Source organism: Coregonus lavaretus (genome assembly GCF_964263955.1).
Source record: "Coregonus lavaretus genome assembly, chromosome: 29".
NCBI classification, from domain to species: domain Eukaryota; kingdom Metazoa; phylum Chordata; class Actinopteri; order Salmoniformes; family Salmonidae; genus Coregonus; species Coregonus lavaretus.
Genome location: NC_140016.1, coordinates 5,006,110 through 5,022,657, shown reverse-complemented (window position 1 = coordinate 5,022,657; position 16,548 = coordinate 5,006,110). Strand labels below are relative to the sequence as shown.

The 16,548-nt window shown below is 44.9% G+C and overlaps 1 protein-coding gene across 1 annotated transcript in view; it reads left to right on the top strand.

The window, feature by feature from the left end:
- The first annotated feature begins 990 nt into the window (after window positions 1-990).
- LOC311105191 (copper-transporting ATPase 1-like) overlaps window positions 991-16,548 on the top strand; it is a 38,798-nt gene continuing 23,240 nt past the window's right edge. The window contains exons 1-14 of the mRNA XM_084147247.1: window positions 991-1,118; window positions 3,119-3,470; window positions 3,657-3,827; window positions 8,158-8,934; window positions 9,290-9,511; window positions 9,950-10,113; window positions 10,331-10,492; window positions 10,674-10,750; window positions 10,963-11,185; window positions 13,707-13,940; window positions 14,247-14,338; window positions 14,930-15,057; window positions 15,272-15,426; window positions 15,679-15,813. Coding sequence (XP_084003373.1) covers window positions 999-1,118; window positions 3,119-3,470; window positions 3,657-3,827; window positions 8,158-8,934; window positions 9,290-9,511; window positions 9,950-10,113; window positions 10,331-10,492; window positions 10,674-10,750; window positions 10,963-11,185; window positions 13,707-13,940; window positions 14,247-14,338; window positions 14,930-15,057; window positions 15,272-15,426; window positions 15,679-15,813 — 3,012 coding nt within the window. The 5' untranslated portion in view covers window positions 991-998. The remainder of the gene's footprint in view (window positions 1,119-3,118; window positions 3,471-3,656; window positions 3,828-8,157; window positions 8,935-9,289; window positions 9,512-9,949; window positions 10,114-10,330; window positions 10,493-10,673; window positions 10,751-10,962; window positions 11,186-13,706; window positions 13,941-14,246; window positions 14,339-14,929; window positions 15,058-15,271; window positions 15,427-15,678; window positions 15,814-16,548) is intronic.

Sequence of the window (16,548 nt, the reverse complement as noted above, 5' to 3'; positions counted from 1 at the left end):
ATTATTCAAGGGTCGCTTTATTTTGGTTAACTTTGCTATTATTCACATAGTCTAGGAAAAGGCGCCAATTCAACAGCCCACTGATGTGTTTCAGAACCGCGGACAGAGACCGCTATCCAACGCAGGAGAAAACGCATTTGTTATAAAATAATATATGTCATATAACCATATAAATGTTCAGTAGCACGTCTTAGACGGATGGATCAGTCCACTCAGACAGGAGCCAATCAGACGGGTGTCTTGTACACCATGATCTTTTTTATTTGTATTTTTTGCTGCTGCTCGACTAAAGAAATCTTGGTCGACCAACAGCATATCGACTGACAGCCTACCGACCGACAGCCTATCGACCGATAGCCTATCGACCAAACAATGGACCAGTCCACTAAATGGGGTCAGCCCTAATGTCATATTTACAGGCCTGATTTATTTCTGTTTACTCTCTTGCCGTGGGAAACGAGATCCAGAAATAGTCTAGCTTCTGACCTTCTTGTTTGCTTTCTGGAATGTGAACTATTTTCTCTCCTTGTTGGTTCCCAGACTAAGGACTCACCATGACGCTGAAGGTCAAGCTGAGCTTTGTTTAACCATGCTATCTCCTTGTTGGTTCCCAGACTAAGGACTCACCATGACGCTGAAGGTCAAGCTGAGCTTTGTTTAACCATGCTATCTCCTTGTTGGTTCCCAGACTAAGGACTCACCATGACGCTGAAGGTCAAGCTGAGCTTTGTTTAACCATGCTATCTCCTTGTTGGTTCCCAGACTAAGGACTCACCATGACGCTGAAGGTCAAGCTGAGCTTTGTTTTACCATGCTATCTCCTTGTTGGTTCCCAGACTAAGGACTCACCATGACGCTGAAGGTCAAGCTGAGCTTTGTTTAACCATGCTATCTCCTTGTTGGTTCCCAGACTAAGGACTCACCATGACGCTGAAGGTCAAGCTGAGCTTTGTTTAACCATGCTATCTCCTTGTTGGTTCCCAGACTAAGGACTCCCCATGACGCCGAAGGTCAAGCTGAGCTCAGTATGTCTGGGTGTGGAGGGGATGACCTGTGGTTCCTGTGTTCAGTCTATAGAGCAGCGTATTGGGGGTCTGCCTGGAGTCGTACACATCAAGGTGGGTCCAGTACACATATAGGGACTCTAGTCAGCATGATTTTTAGTCCAGGACTAGGCGCAGTCTGGGCCCGGGAAACTGGCCCAGTATGTTTAACAGGTGTATAACAACTTTACTGTGTAACACAGAAATGTGTTAGGCTATATCCTACACATCCAATTGATTTTAAAGGATCTGAATGATGTTTTCACCCTTAAACCTTTGTGTTCATTAATGTCACCTTTGAACTTTCGAACAGAATGTCTTCAAACTGCCAAGTCTGCATTTCCAACATAGACTTGACACCATTGCACAATTTCCAGAGATTTAAAATAACTGAGTTTGCTTTAAAAAAAAAAAAAAAAAAACTAGATGTGAAACTAACTAGTTAGAATTGAGAAAGCAGCAAAAACACTTCCCATTTATCTGTTACCAACCATCATTTTTATTTCATTTGACAAATGTCACCCAACTCGATATCCAGGCTAATTTCCAGGGTGCGTCCCAAATGGCACCCTATTCCCTACATAATGCACTACTTTTAACCAGGGCCCATAGGTTCGACTATTTAGGGAAAAGGGTGCCATTTGGGATGCAACCCCAGCCTCCTCCTCCTCTCCCCTCAGGGGGTGGCTGGTTTATATAGCTTCATTGAAGATAAACAGTGATCCGTAATTCCGTGTAGCAGCTTTAGGAACGTTCTAGATGGCAGTAAATGTGGCCTTCTCTCTGTGTGTTTACCCCTCAGGCACAGGTTAAGTCAGGATATAATGTAATGGTGTTGTTCCTGACAGAGAGCTGGTCTTTACAGGACTGTCATTGTGGGTCGATAACTGGCTGGAGGGTAGCAGACGGCGGATGGGACATGTCATTTTTAATTTATATAACCTTTATTTAACCAGGCAAGTCCGTTAAGAACAAATTCTTATTTACAATGACGGCCTACACCGACCAAACCAGGACAACACTGGGCCAATCACGGCCTTAGACCGCTGCGCCACTCGGGAGCCCATTAATTAATTCCTTAAAGGGGGACGTTATTGTAAAGAACGGTACATGGCCTTTCTTTAAGGTAGAATAGATTTCTGTTGCACGTGGACTTTAGGTCTATAGGATCTTTTTTTTTTTTTTTTTACTAGTGTCAAAGTTAAGGGAAACTGTATTATGAAAGGACAGTCTCTCTCTCACTTTCACTCTCGCTCTCCCTGACACACACACCTAGGAAAACATAGATCATATCTGGCACGTGCACACACACTTCCCTCCTGTGTTTTTTAACTTGCAGTTCAGTCAGGGCTGAGTGGTCAGGTGATGTGCGTCAGTTAATCACAAGTTTCCCTGTGTGTGTGTGTGTGTGTGTGTGTGTGTTAGAGAGACAGTGTGATAGAGAGAGCAATAGGTTCATTATATTGCTACTAGAACATGCCGGAAGCTTCCGAGGCCAATGCACTCCTCTCCTGTTTATATACATTGTACAACGTCATTGATCGGATAATAAGCCTGTTGTGTAAGCTGAGGTGTATGTCCATGTGTCTCTGTCAGGTCACTCTTTCCTGGAACGCTATGCCTGGAGTTCTTCCTGATCATGTGACCCGACCATGGGAAAAAAAACGGCCCCTGGTTGTAGGCTATAACCTGGGGTCTGGAGTTTGGCTTTATCCATTGTGTGCACAAGGATTATCTTCAGACTACTTGTTTATGTGGAATAGATTTGATGTCCTATTGATCGTTGCTTAGTAACTGTGTAGTAACCCTCTCAGTGTACGTGATTACTGCCCATGTCGTGAATCTCAGAATCGTGCTGATTTACGTCGTAACCATGACATGACAATTCTATGGCTGTGAATGACTGCACGTCTCCATGGCATAGTTTTATAACAGCCATATCATTCAGTTTAGTTTCAAGGCCTTGTTTTAGAAACTGCATTACTGTACATTGGAATTACACTGTCGCTTCTGTTGATACAGTATAAAGTGTTTTAATTATTCCCCGTTTGTTTGACATACATATTTTCTGATAGGTGTCTCTGGAGCTGAAGAATGCCAGCATCATCTTCGACCACAGCCGTCACACCCCAGAGTCCCTGGCGGAGGCCATCGGGGACATGGGGTTTGACTCTATCCTCTCAGACTCTACCACAGTCTCCGCGGTCCCCACGGACACCCAGCTGGTCCCCACCCCAGCCCTTCTCACTCCCGAGGCCCAACAGGAGGCTCTGGCCAGGCTTGCTCAGCTCCAGGGGGTCCTGGAGGTCCAGGAGAACAAGGACCAGAGGGGGGTGTCCGTTACCTTCATCCCTACCCTGATCGGTGCACTGCAGCTGGGGGAGGTGGTTAGTAGCTTGGTCCCCCTCCTGGAGGCCGCTACATCCAGTAGCGCTACAAAGGAAACCCTAGCCTCAGTCCCAGCCCCTGCCACAGTGTCAGCCCCTGTCCCAGCCCCAGTCACAGTGTCAGCCCCTGTCCCAGCCCCAGTCACAGTGTCAGCCCCTGTCCCAGCCCCAGTCACAGTGTCAGCCCCTGTCCCAGCCCCAGTCACAGTGTCAGCCCCTGTCCCAGCCCCAGTCACAGTGTCAGCCCCTGTCCCAGCCACAGTCACAGTGTCAGCCCCGGCCACATCCTCACAGCCTCAGCTGGTGAAGATGCGCATCGAAGGCATGGTCTGTCTGTCCTGCACCACCACCATCGAAGGGAAGATTGGCAAACTCAAAGGAGTTGAGAAAATCAAAGGTGACTTAGTATTGCGTAGTAGTCATTATCATTTGATTGTGACTCATTGAGTTCTGACCAAGTGTAGTGCTGACCTGGTTACAGGTCCAATGCAGCCGTCTTTTATCTCAATATCAAATCATTTCTGGGTAACAATGAAGTACCTTACTGTGATTGTTTTCAATTTAAATGGTCAAAAAGAAACAAAAATAGCTTCTTAACAAAGAGCAATTTCTCAAGCATGATTTTTGTTAGAACTGTCTGGGAGTGGTCTGAGTGAGGAGGGGGAAACTGAAAACGAGCTGTTATTGGCAGAGAGGTTTGGAACTCTTTCTTATTGGTCTATTAACAAATTTACCACCTAGTGATGTCACCAGGCAGTCCAAAATTCCTTCCCACCAAAACAGGCAGAAAGGCGGCCTTTTCAAACAGCTCTTTTCACAATTTCACAGTATTATTCCAACCTCATAGTGTGGAAATATACAGTACCAGTCAAAAGTTTGGACACACCTACTCATTCAAGGGTTTTTCTTTATTTTTACATTGTAGAATAATAGTGAAGACATCAAAACTATGAAATGACACATATGGAATCATGTAGTAAACAAAAAAGTGTTAAACAAATCAAAAATATATTTTTTATTTTAGAATCTTCAAAGTAGCCACCCTTTGCTTTGATGACAGCTTTGCACACTCTTGGCATTCTCTCAACCAGCTTTACCTGGAATGCTTTTCCAACAGTCTTGAAGGAGTTCCCACATATGCTGAGCACTTGTTGGCTGCTTTTCCTTCACTCTGCGGTCCAACTCATCCCAAACCATCTCAATTGGGTTGAGGTCGATTGATTGTGGAGGCCAGGTCATCTGATTCAGCACTCCATCACTCTCCTTCTTGGTCAAATAGCCCTTACACAGCCTGGAGGAGTGTTGGGTCATTGTCCTGTTGAAAACAAATTATAGTCCCATTAAGCGCAAATCAGATTGGATGGCGTATTACTGCAGAATGCTGTGGTAGCCATGTTGGTTAAGTGTGCCTTGAATTCTAAATAAATCACAGACAGTGTCACCAGCAAAGCACCCCTACACCATAACAGCTCCTCCTCCATGCTTCACGGTGTGAACCACAGATGCAGTGATCATTCGTTCACCTACTCTGCGTCTTACAAAGACACGGCGGTTGGAACCAAAAATCTCACATTTGGACATATCAGACGAAAGGACAAATTTCCACCGGTCTAATGTCCATTGCTCGTGTTTCTTGGCCCAAGAAAGTATCTTCTTATTGGTGTCCTTTAGTAGTGGTTTCTTTGCAGCAATTCACCCATAAAGGCCTGATTCACACAGTCTCCTCTGAACAGTTGATGTTGAGATGTACAGTGGGGAGAACAAGTATTTGATACACTGCTGATTTTGCAGGTTTTCCTACTTACAAAGCATGTAGAGGTCTGTAATTTTTTATCATAGGTACACTTCAACTGTGAGAGACTGAATCTAAAACAAAAATCCTGAAAATCACATTGTATGATTTTTAAGTAATTAATTTGCATTTTATTGCATGACATAAGTATTTGATACATCAGAAAAGCAGAACTTAATATTTGGTACAGAAACCTTTGTTTACAATTACAGAGATCATACATTTCCTGTAGGTCTTGACCAGGTTTGCACACACTGCATCAGGGATTTTGGCCCACTCCTCCATACAGACCTTCTCCAGATCCTTCAGGTTTCGGGGCTGTCGCTGGGCAATACAGACTTTCAGCTCCCTCCAAAGATGTTCTATTGGGTTCAGGTCTGGAGACTGGCTAGGCCACTCCAGGACCTTGAGATGCTTCTTACGGAGCCACGGAGCCAAGGTTGTTGGCCAAGATCTCGCGATACATGGCCCCATCCATCCTCCCCTCAGTACGGTGCAGTCGTCCTGTCCCCTTTGCAGAAAAGCATCCCCAAAGAATGATGTTTCCACCTCCATGCTTCACGGTTGGGATGGTGTTCTTGGGGTTGTACTCATCCTTCTTCCTCCAAACACGGCGAGTGGAGTTTAGACCAAAAAGCTATATTTTTGTCTCATCAGACCACATGACCTTCTCCCATTCCTCCTCTGGATCATCCAGATGGTCATTGGCAAACTTCAGACGGGCCTGGACATGCGCTGGCTTGAGTACAAAGAAAACCTGCAGGATTTTAATACATGACGGCGTAGTGTGTTACTAATGGTTTTCTTTGAGACTGTGGTCCCAGCTCTCTTCAGGTCATTGACCAGGTCCTGCCGTGTAGTTCTGGACTGATCCCTCACCTTCCTCATGATCATTGATGCCCCACGAGGTGAGATCTTGCATGGAGCCCCAGACCGAGGGTGATTGACCGTCATCTTGAACTTCTTCCATTTTCTAATAATTGCACCAACAGTTGTTGCCTTCTCACCAAGCTGCTTGCCTATTGTCCTGTAGCCCATCCCAGCCTTGTGCAGGTCCTCATGAGAGCCAGTTTCATCATAGCGCTTGATGGTTTTTGCGACTGCACTTGAAGAAACGTTAAGTTCTTGAAATTTTCCGTATTGACTGACCATGTCTTAAAGTAATGATGGACTGTCGTTTCTCTTTTCTTATTTGAGCAGTTCTTGCCATAACTGATTGGCTCAAATGCATTAAGAAGGAAATAAATTCCACAAATAAACTTTTAAGAAGGCACACCTGTTAATTGAAATGCATTCCAGGTGACTACCTCATGAAGCTGGTTGAGAGAATGCCAAGAGTGTGCAAAGCTGTCATCAAGGCAAAGGGTGGCTATTTGAAGAATCTTAAATATAACATATATTTTGATTTGTTTTACACTTTTTTGGTTACTACATGATTACATATGTGTTATTTCATAATTTTGATGTCTTCACTATTATTCTACAATGTAGAAAATAGTAAAAATAAAGAAAAACCCTTGAATGAGTAGGTGTGTCCAAACTTTTGACTGGTACTGTATACAGTGCCTTGCAAAAGTATTCATCCCTCTTGGTGTTTTTCCTGTTTTGTTGCATTACAACCTGTAATTTAAATGGATTTGTATTTGTATTTCATGTAATGGACATACACAAAATAGTCCAAATTGGTGAAGTGAAATGAAAAAAATAACTTGTTTCAAAACATTATACAAAATAAATAACGGAAAAGTGGTGCGTGCATGTGTATTGACCCTATGAAGCCCCTAAATAAGATCTGGTGCAACCAATTACATTCAGAAGTCACATAATTAGTTAAATAAAGTCCACCTGTGTGCAATCTAAGTGTCACATGATCTGTCACATGATCTCAGTATATATACACCTGTTCTGAAAGGCCCCAGAGTCTGCAACACCACTAAGCAAGGGGCACCATGAAGACCAAGGAGCTCTCCAAACAGGTCAGGGACAAAGTTGTGGAGAAGTACAGATCAGGGTTGGGTTATAAAAAATATCCGAAACTTTGAACATCCCACGGAGCACCATTAAATCCATTATTAAAAAATTGAAAGAATATGGCACCACAACAAACCTGCCAAGAGATGGCCGCCCACCAAAACTCACTGACCAGGCAAGGAGGGCATTCATCAGAGAGGCAACAAAGAGACGAAAGATAACCCTGAAGGAGCTGCAAAGCTCCACAGCGGAGATTGGAGTATCTGTCCATAGGACCACTTTAAGCCGTACATTCCACAGAGCTGGGCTTTACGGAAGAGTGGCCAGAAAAAAGCCATTGCTTAAAGAAAATAATAAGCAAACACATTTGGTGTTCGCCAAAAGCCATGTGGGAGACTCCCCAAACATATGGAAGAAGGTACTCTGGTCAGATAAGACAAAAATTTAGCTTTTTGGCCATCAAGGAAAACGCTATGTCTGGCGCAAACCCAACACCTCTCATCACCCCGAGAACACCATCCACACAGTGAAGGGGGAATAGTTATGCACGCTCAAGTTTTCTGTTTTTTTTGTCTTATTTCTTGTTTTGCATCTTCAAAGTGGTAGGCATGTTGTGTAAATCAAATGATACAAACCCCCCAAAAAAATCCATTTTAATTCCAGGTTGTAAGGCAACAAAATAGGAAAAATGCCAAGGGGGGGTGAATACTTTTGCAAGCCACTGTATAAAACACAGGAAAATCACGTTTTTGACTGCACTGGGCCTTTAACTGACTTGACATTCTATAGCAATGAATTAATATGGGAGGTTTTAGTAGTCTAGCATTCTCACTTAACATTAACTTAACAGTCAGGAATAATCTTGAAACAATCTCAGAATCTCCTGTTTTTCTTTCTTCACCACTCTGTGATACTAGGATTCTTGGAGATTAGAAATGTTTCCCCTGTGTGTTCTCCCCCCCAGTGGTTCTAGACTCCCAGGAAGCCACAGTTCTCTACCTGCCGTACCTCATCACCATCGATGACATCATCGCCCAGATCGCCAAGGCCGGCTTCAAGGCCACACCCAAGTCCAAGCCCCGCCCCCTGCAGCTGTCCATGGAGCGGTTGCTAAGCGCTGCCTTATTACCCCCAGAGCCGGTGGAATCTTCCCCCGAGGATTCTGAGGCCTCCACAGACTCGGCCCTGACTACCCTCAGAGTGACGGGCATGCACTGCCGCTCCTGTGTGGTAAACATCCAGGATAACATCTCCAAGCTGGCTGGGGTGACCTCCATAGAGGTATTGTTGGAGAGAGAGCGCGCCTCCATCCACTACAACCCAGGGAGGGTGACTGTGTCTGGGCTACAACAAGCCATTGAGGCCCTGCCACCGGGGACGTTTAAAACCCAACCCTGGAGCTCTACTTCTGGAGGTCTTAGTCCTATATCCACATCCACAACACCTATACCTTCACCATCCCCACCACCACCGTTGTCCCAGTCCCAGGCCGGCCTCTCCTCCCCCCAGCCCTGCTACAGCCAGCCCCTGTCGGCCACGGCCCTAATCCATATAGAGGGGATGACCTGTGGGTCCTGTGTTCAGTCCATAGAGGGGATGCTGTCTCAGAGGAAGGGGGTGCGGTCAGCCAAGGTGTCGTTGGCCAATCACAGAGGGACGTTTGAGTACGACCCTCTCCTCACCCAACCAGAAGAGCTCAGGGAGGCCATAGAGGACATGGGATTTAATGCCTTCCTGCCTGGTGAGTTGATGGGCTGATTGTATTATTTTATCCTCCTAACTAGGGTTTCAAAATTCAGCAAACGTTCCATACATTCCCAGGTTTTTCAGAGATCCTGGTTAGAGGATTCCCTCCCTCCTGATTCTAGGAATCCTACAACAGGAATTTCTGTCTCTGGTGAAGGTTCTGGAATTTAGCAACCCTAAGCCTAATAATATCTCTCTAGCTGTGCTGTGAAGCAAAACAAATGAATTTCTCTCTATTTGTAACACATGTAAGCTTCCCAGAACAATAGCTAGAGAGCAGCCATAGAAGCAGAATGAGAAACCGACATGAAATGGATATGAAACTCATTGTTGCTATGTTGTCCTTTTAGAAACCAACTCCCTGGTGACCGTCCCAGTTATCAGTCCCCCCTCGTCCCCCTCCCTGTCCCCCGCCCCTGTCAAGGAGCTGGACTGCGACCCAGAGAGGGGTGGGGGACAGGGGGTTAACGGGACCCCGAACACCCTAAATGCTAAATGCTTCATCCAGATTGGTGGAATGACCTGTGCGTCCTGTGTGGCCAACATTGAGAGGAACCTGAATAATGAACACGGTGAGAGGAGATGTGAGAATCAGGGTTGTGTTCATTAGGGCATGCGATTTTGCAACGTTTTACGACCTGTTTCAGTCCGATTTTATTTCGTAATAAAACACAAACCCGATACGAACTACTGATAGGAACTATGGTGACGTTTTAATAGGAACACTCTGCCATGGAACCCGTTCTTTACAGTAGCTAGCTGTCGTATCTGGGTGCGGAAAAGTGTCATAAACAGTAAGATTTACGATGGCTGTTTTTAAGCAGCATGGGAGGAACGTATGTAGGATATTATGAAGGATGTGGACTTTTTACCTGGTCAAGAAACCCCAGGCCTTTAGTAAAGGCTTCTATATTTACTGTTGTCTCCCTTGAGCATCAACCTCATCTATCTGTTTGGTAGGAAGGTGAATCAAATGGATATGTTACATTGTCCTGCGTTGTTCTGTGCAGGTATCTACTCTGTGCTGGTGGCCCTGATGGCTAGTAAGGCTGAGGTGCGTTATAACCCTGAGGTGATGGACCCTCTGAAGATAGCAGAGTATGTCAGAGAGTTGGGCTTCACTGCTTCTGTCATGGAGAACTATGAGGGTTCTGATGGAAGCCTGGAACTGGTGGTGAGTGTTCTGATTCTCTTCACCACACCCCGTAATGGTGTGATTTTGGTGTTATGGATGAATCTCACAATCATGATGTTTATAGGGCTAGTGATATTTCCACTGTCATAAACCACTGCCTCTGCTACCTCTTCAATAATCAAAGATCTCTCTGTGTGTCTACACCTCCCTAACTGGACCTCTTTAATAGCACATTCTCCCCTCCACCTCTTTCCAGGTCAGGGGAATGACGTGTGCCTCCTGCGTTCACAAAATTGAGTCCAGCCTGATGAAAGAGAAGGGTATCGTCTACGCCTCTGTTGCCCTGGCAACCAACAAAGCCCACATCAAGTACGACCCAGAGGTGACGGGACCGAGAGACGTCATCAAACTCATAAAGGTACTTAATTTTGTTTTTTCAATCATTCATTCATTTGTTTGTTTGTCCATTCATTTGGTCATCCAACACCCTCTCCTCTGCCCTTCAATTCTTCCCCAGGTTGTTGCTTTAAATGACAATGTGATATCAGTTAGTTTGCCTAGTTAGATGTATTTATTCATTCATTTTGTCTGTTTATCAGAACCTGGGCTTTGCGGCATCTCTGGTGAAGAGGGATCGCACAGGCAGTCACCTGGACCACAGCAGCGAGATCACACAGTAATGGAAGGGGATGGGAGGTGTGGGATAACAGGCTGTTGGGGTTATTTAGACAAACCTATTCATCTCTTAACACGTATGGACCCAGAACTTAATCGAGCAGCTGACCAATTACGCAATACTTTAGTTCTGGGTTAACCGATATTACTCTGTATCTCTGTCTGTCTACATTTGCATACCTCATTCTTTCTCTCACCCCTCTCTTCTCCCAGATGGAGGAAGTCGTTCCTGGTCAGCCTGTTCTTCTGCGTCCCAGTCATGGGGATGATGACCTACATGATCATAGTAGACCACCAGATCAGCACGTCTCACCGGCACAACGCCACCGCACCGGACCCTGAACACTACCACTCCACCATGTTCCTGGAGAGACAGCTGCTCCCAGGCCTCTCCATCATGAACCTGATCTCATTCCTCTTCTGTGTCCCTGTACAGGTAGGAGAAGGAGAGAGGGAGATATAGATGGAGGGGGATATGGACAGAGGGAGGGAGAGCTAAATAGAGAGAGATGGACAGAGGGAGATGTAGATTGAGGGGGATATGGACAGAGGGAGGCAGAGCTAAATAGAGAGAGATGGACAGAGGGAGATGTAGATGGAGGGGAATATGGACAGAGGGAGGGAGAGCTAAATAGAGAGAGATGGACAGAGAGAGGGAGATGTAGAGAGTATGTGGTCACCCCTTCAAATTAGTGGATTCGGCTATTTCAGCCACACCCGTTGCTGACAGGTGTATAAAATCGAGCGCACATCCATGCAATTTCCATAGACAAAGATTGGCAGTAGAATGGCCCGTACTGAAGAACTCAGTGACTTTCAACGTGGCAAGTCAGTTCCCTCCCACTGCCTGTCTATATCTCCCTCCTTGTCTATATCTCCCTCCCTGTCTATATCTCCCTCCCTCCCTCCCTCCCTCTGCCTACACCTCCCACCCTCTGTCTATACAGTGGGGGGGGGGGAAGTATTTAGTCAGCCACCAATTGTGCAAGTTCTCCCACTTAAAAAGATGAGAGAGGCCTGTAATTTTCATCATAGGTACACGTCAACTATGACAGACAAAATGAGAATTTTTTTTCCAGAAAATCACATTGTAGGATTTTTAATGAATGTATTTGCAAATTATGGTGGAAAATAAGTATTTGGTCAATAACAAAAGTTTCTCAATACTTTGTTATATATCCTTTGTTGGCAATGACACAGGTCAAATGTTTTCTGTAAGTCTTCACAAAGTTTTCACACACTGTTGCTGGTATTTTGGCCCATTCCTCCATGCAGAGCTCCTCTAGAGCAGTGATGTTTTGGGGCTGTCGCTGGGCAACACGGACTTTCAACTCCCTCCAAAGATTTTCTATGGGGTTGAGATCTGGAGACTGGCTAGGCCACTCCAGGACCTTGAAATGCTTCTTACGAAGCCACTCCTTCGTTGCCCGGGCGGTGTGTTTGGGATCATTGTCATGCTGAAAGGCCCAGCCACGTTTCATCTTCAATGCCCTTGCTGATGGAAGGAGGTTTTCACTCAAAATCTCACGATACATGGCCCCATTCATTCTTTCCTTTACACGGATCAGTCGTCCTGGTCCCAGAAAAACAGCCCCAAAGCATGATGTTTCCACCCCCATGCTTCACAGTAGGTATGGTGTTCTTTGGATGCAACTCAGCATTCTTTGTCCTCCAAACACGACGAGTTGAGCTTTTACCAAAAAGTTGTATTTTGGTTTCATCTGACCATATGACATTCTCCCAATCCTCTTCTGGATCATCCAAATGCACTCTAGCAAACTTCAGACGGGCCTGGACATGTACTGGCTTAAGCAGGGGGACACGTCTGGCACTGCAGGATTTGAGTCCCTGGCGGCGTAGTGTGTTACTGATGGTAGGCTTTGTTACTTTGGTCCCAGCTCTCTGCAGGTCATTCACTAGGTCCCCCCGTGTGGTTCTGGGATTTTTGCTCACCGTTCTTGTGATCATTTTGACCCCACGGGGTGAGATTTTGTGTGGAGCCCCAGATCGAGGGAGATTATCAGTGGTCTTGTATGTCTTCCATTTCCTAATAATTGCTCCCACAGTTGATTTCTTCAAACCAAGCTGCTTACCTATTGCAGATTCAGTCTTCCCAGCCTGGTGCAGGTCTACAATTTTGTTTCTGGTGTCCTTTGACAGCTCTTTGGTCTTGGCCATAGTGGAGTTTGGAGTGTGACTGTTTGAGGTTGTGGACAGGTGTCTTTTATACTGATAACAAGTTCAAACAGGTGCCATTAATACAGGTAACGAGTGGAGGACAGAGGAGCCCCTTAAAGAAGAAGTTACAGGTCTGTGAGAGACATAAATCTTGCTTGTTTGTAGGTGACCAAATACTTATTTTCCACCATAATTTGCAAATAAAATCATTAAAAATCCTACAATGTGATTTTCTGGAGAAAGAAATTCTCAATTTGTCTGTCATAGTTGACGTGTACTTATGATGAAAATTACAGGCCTCTCTCATCTTTTTAAGTGGGAGAACTTGCACAATTGGTGGCTGACTAAATACTTTTTTTCCCCCACTGTATAGACAGAGGCAGGGAGATATAGACAGACAGACAGCCAGACAGACAGACAGACAGGGAGGGAGATATAGCCAGCCAGACAGACAGACAGGGAGGGAGATATAGACGGACGGGAGGGAGGGAGGGAGGGTTAAAGCAGACACTTGGGACGTATGCAGAAGAGTGCAAGGTTATAGAACATTCAGATAAAAATATATGATGTAGAACAAACAAGATTATTGAACAGAATAGATCATATCAGACTGAATAAGCCCCTGATTTAAAACAAGACTTATCTTTCTAAGTAACACAATATTTACTTAGATAATAATCACAATTTTTGACCCAAGTGTGAAAGCCATTTTCTAATCAAACCTGAAATGAATCTTTTTCCTGATCTAACATTTACCCTTGTCCCATTCCTCTCTTTAGTTTATTGGCGGGCGTTACTTCTACACCCAGGCCTACAAGGCCCTGAAACACAGAACAGCCAACATGGACGTGCTCATCGTGCTGGCCACCTCCATAGCCTTCACCTACTCCGTGGTCATCCTCATGGTCGCCATGATAGAGAGGGCAAAGGTCAACCCCATCACCTTCTTTGACACGCCCCCCATGCTGTTTGTTTTCATCTCCCTGGGGCGCTGGCTGGAGCAGATCGCCAAGGTATTGGACCTATGTATCTTCTACAACTTCCCAAACTCGGTCGGAATCAACTGTGTAGTGCTAGGGCAAAAAACCTAAATGTGCAACCGGGCTGGGGGGGGGGGCCCAGGACCGTGTTTGGGAAACCCCGTCCTAGAAGATATGCTTTATAGCACCATACAGCAGTAGCACCAAAGCATGGTGATATTTCTGTAGCTAGAGTACGTCTCTTTTAATGATAAGTTATCCGTTTGTGTCATAGCTAAAGTATGCTTGTGTATAGCTATTGCAGCCGTACACTCCTGACCTGCTCCGTCTCCCCTCCAGAGTAAGACGTCAGAAGCTCTGTCCAAGCTGATGTCCCTCCAGGCCAGCGAGGCGACAGTGGTCACTCTCAACACGGACATGTCTGTCCTCAGGTACTTCACTGAAGATCTTCTGTTTCTAGACCTGGAACTGGAAAACCTGGGTGTTTTTGCTCTTAACCGAAACAGTTTCTGGCACTGAGATTAGGAATTGGATAAGGCAGGCTGGAGATATTTGACACTATTTCAAGTGTTTTAAGTTTCATTTCAATGTTAAATCCGAACTGACCGCAGGCTGACATTGAACATTAAACCCTTTGAGACTTGCATATGGCATAGGTCCACTGTATTATAAATCGGACTACAGGCGTATCTCTCTGTCCATGTCAGGGTATTATAAATCAGACTACATGCGTATCTCTCTGTCCAAGTCAGTGTATTATAAATCGGACTACAGGCGTATCTCTCTGTCCATGTCAGGGTATTATAAATCAGACTACAGGCGTATCTCTCTGTCCAAGTCAGTGTATTATAAATCAGACTACAGGCGTATCTCTCTGTCCATGTCAGTGTATTATAAATCAGACTACAGGCGTATCTCTCTGTCCATGTCAGTGTATTATAAATCAGACTACAGGCATATCTCTCTGACCATTTCAGTGTATTATAAATCAGACTAAATGCGTATCTCTCTGTCCATGTCAGTGAGGAGCAGGTAGATGTGGAGCTGGTCCAGAGAGGAGACGTGGTCAGGGTGGTTCCCGGAGGGAAGTTCCCCGTAGATGGGAGGGTCATCGAGGGACACAGCATGGCTGACGAGTCTCTCATCACAGGTGGGTTACAGTGGAGGATCAACTCTGAGGATGCTGGAGAAGATGCATATCAAGTCTGAAGCTTCTGAAGCTTCCTTTCCTTGTTTCCTTGTTTCCTTAACACTACTTTGAAATGACTGTTTCTCCAAGCACGGTTAATATTTCTCTGTGGAACGGCACTATTTAGGTTGTGTTCCTGGCTAGTGTCTCATCTCGGATGTGTTTTGTGTCCCAGGTGAGGCCATGCCAGTGACTAAGAAGCCAGGCAGCTCAGTGATAGCTGGCTCTATCAACCAGAACGGCTCTCTGCTCATCACTGCTACACACGTAGGCCTGGACACGACCCTGTCTCAGATAGTCAAACTAGTGGAGGAGGCTCAGACATCTAAGGTGAGGGTGGTGGGGATAATATGTTAGCTTTTGGGTAAATTATCTCCTGTGTCCTGGAGTTTTAGTTGGATAAGATATGTAGATATTTGTCAGTATTTGCTGTTTACAGAACTGACCTTGGTCAACACATGATGGAGGATTTGTCTCAGAATACATTTTTAACTGGTTCTGAGCAGGAAGAGCTTCACCTCTGTGACCTCGGACCTACGCTTTAACCTTTGACCTCTGTCACCTCTGACCGTTCCGCTGCAGGCTCCCATACAGCAGTTTGCAGATAAGATCAGTGGTTACTTTGTCCCGTTCATCGTTGGGGTCTCTCTCCTCACTCTGTTCGCCTGGATCCTCATTGGCTTTGTCGACTTTCCACTCGTGGAGAAATACTTCCCTGTGAGTAGCCTTTACTATGCTGATATCTATATAAAACCTTTACTTTACTGATATCTATATAAAACCTTTACTATACTGATATCTGTATAAAACCTTTACTATACTGATATCTATATAAAACCTTTACTAGACTGATATCTATATAAAACCTTTACTAGACTGATATCTATATAAAACCTTTACTAGACTGATATCTATATAAAACCTTTACTAGACTGATATCTATATAAAACCTTTACTATACTGATATCTATATAAAACCTTTACTAGACTGATATCTATATAAAACCTTTACTATACTGATATCTATATAAAACCTTTACTAGACTGATATCTATATAAAACCTTTACTAGACTGATATCTATGTAAAACCTTTACTAGACTGATATCTATGTAAAACCTTTACTAGACTGATATCTATGTAAAACCTTTACTATACTGATATATATGTCAAATCTTTACTGAGGGTGTATTTAGCTAAATCATTCCACTTAAATACCTGTATTTACATCCTGTCTCCTCTTTGTGAGAGCAGTATGGGGAATCTGCGGTCACCTGTCCACTCCCTGTTTAAACAGTGGAGACTGATCAAGTGGGGAATCTGCGGTCACCTGTCCACTCCCTGTTTAAACAGTGGAGACTGATCAAGTGGGGAATCTGCTGTCAGCTGTCCACTCCCTGTTTAAACAGTGGAGACTGATCAAGTGGGGAATCTGCGGTCACCTGTCCACTCC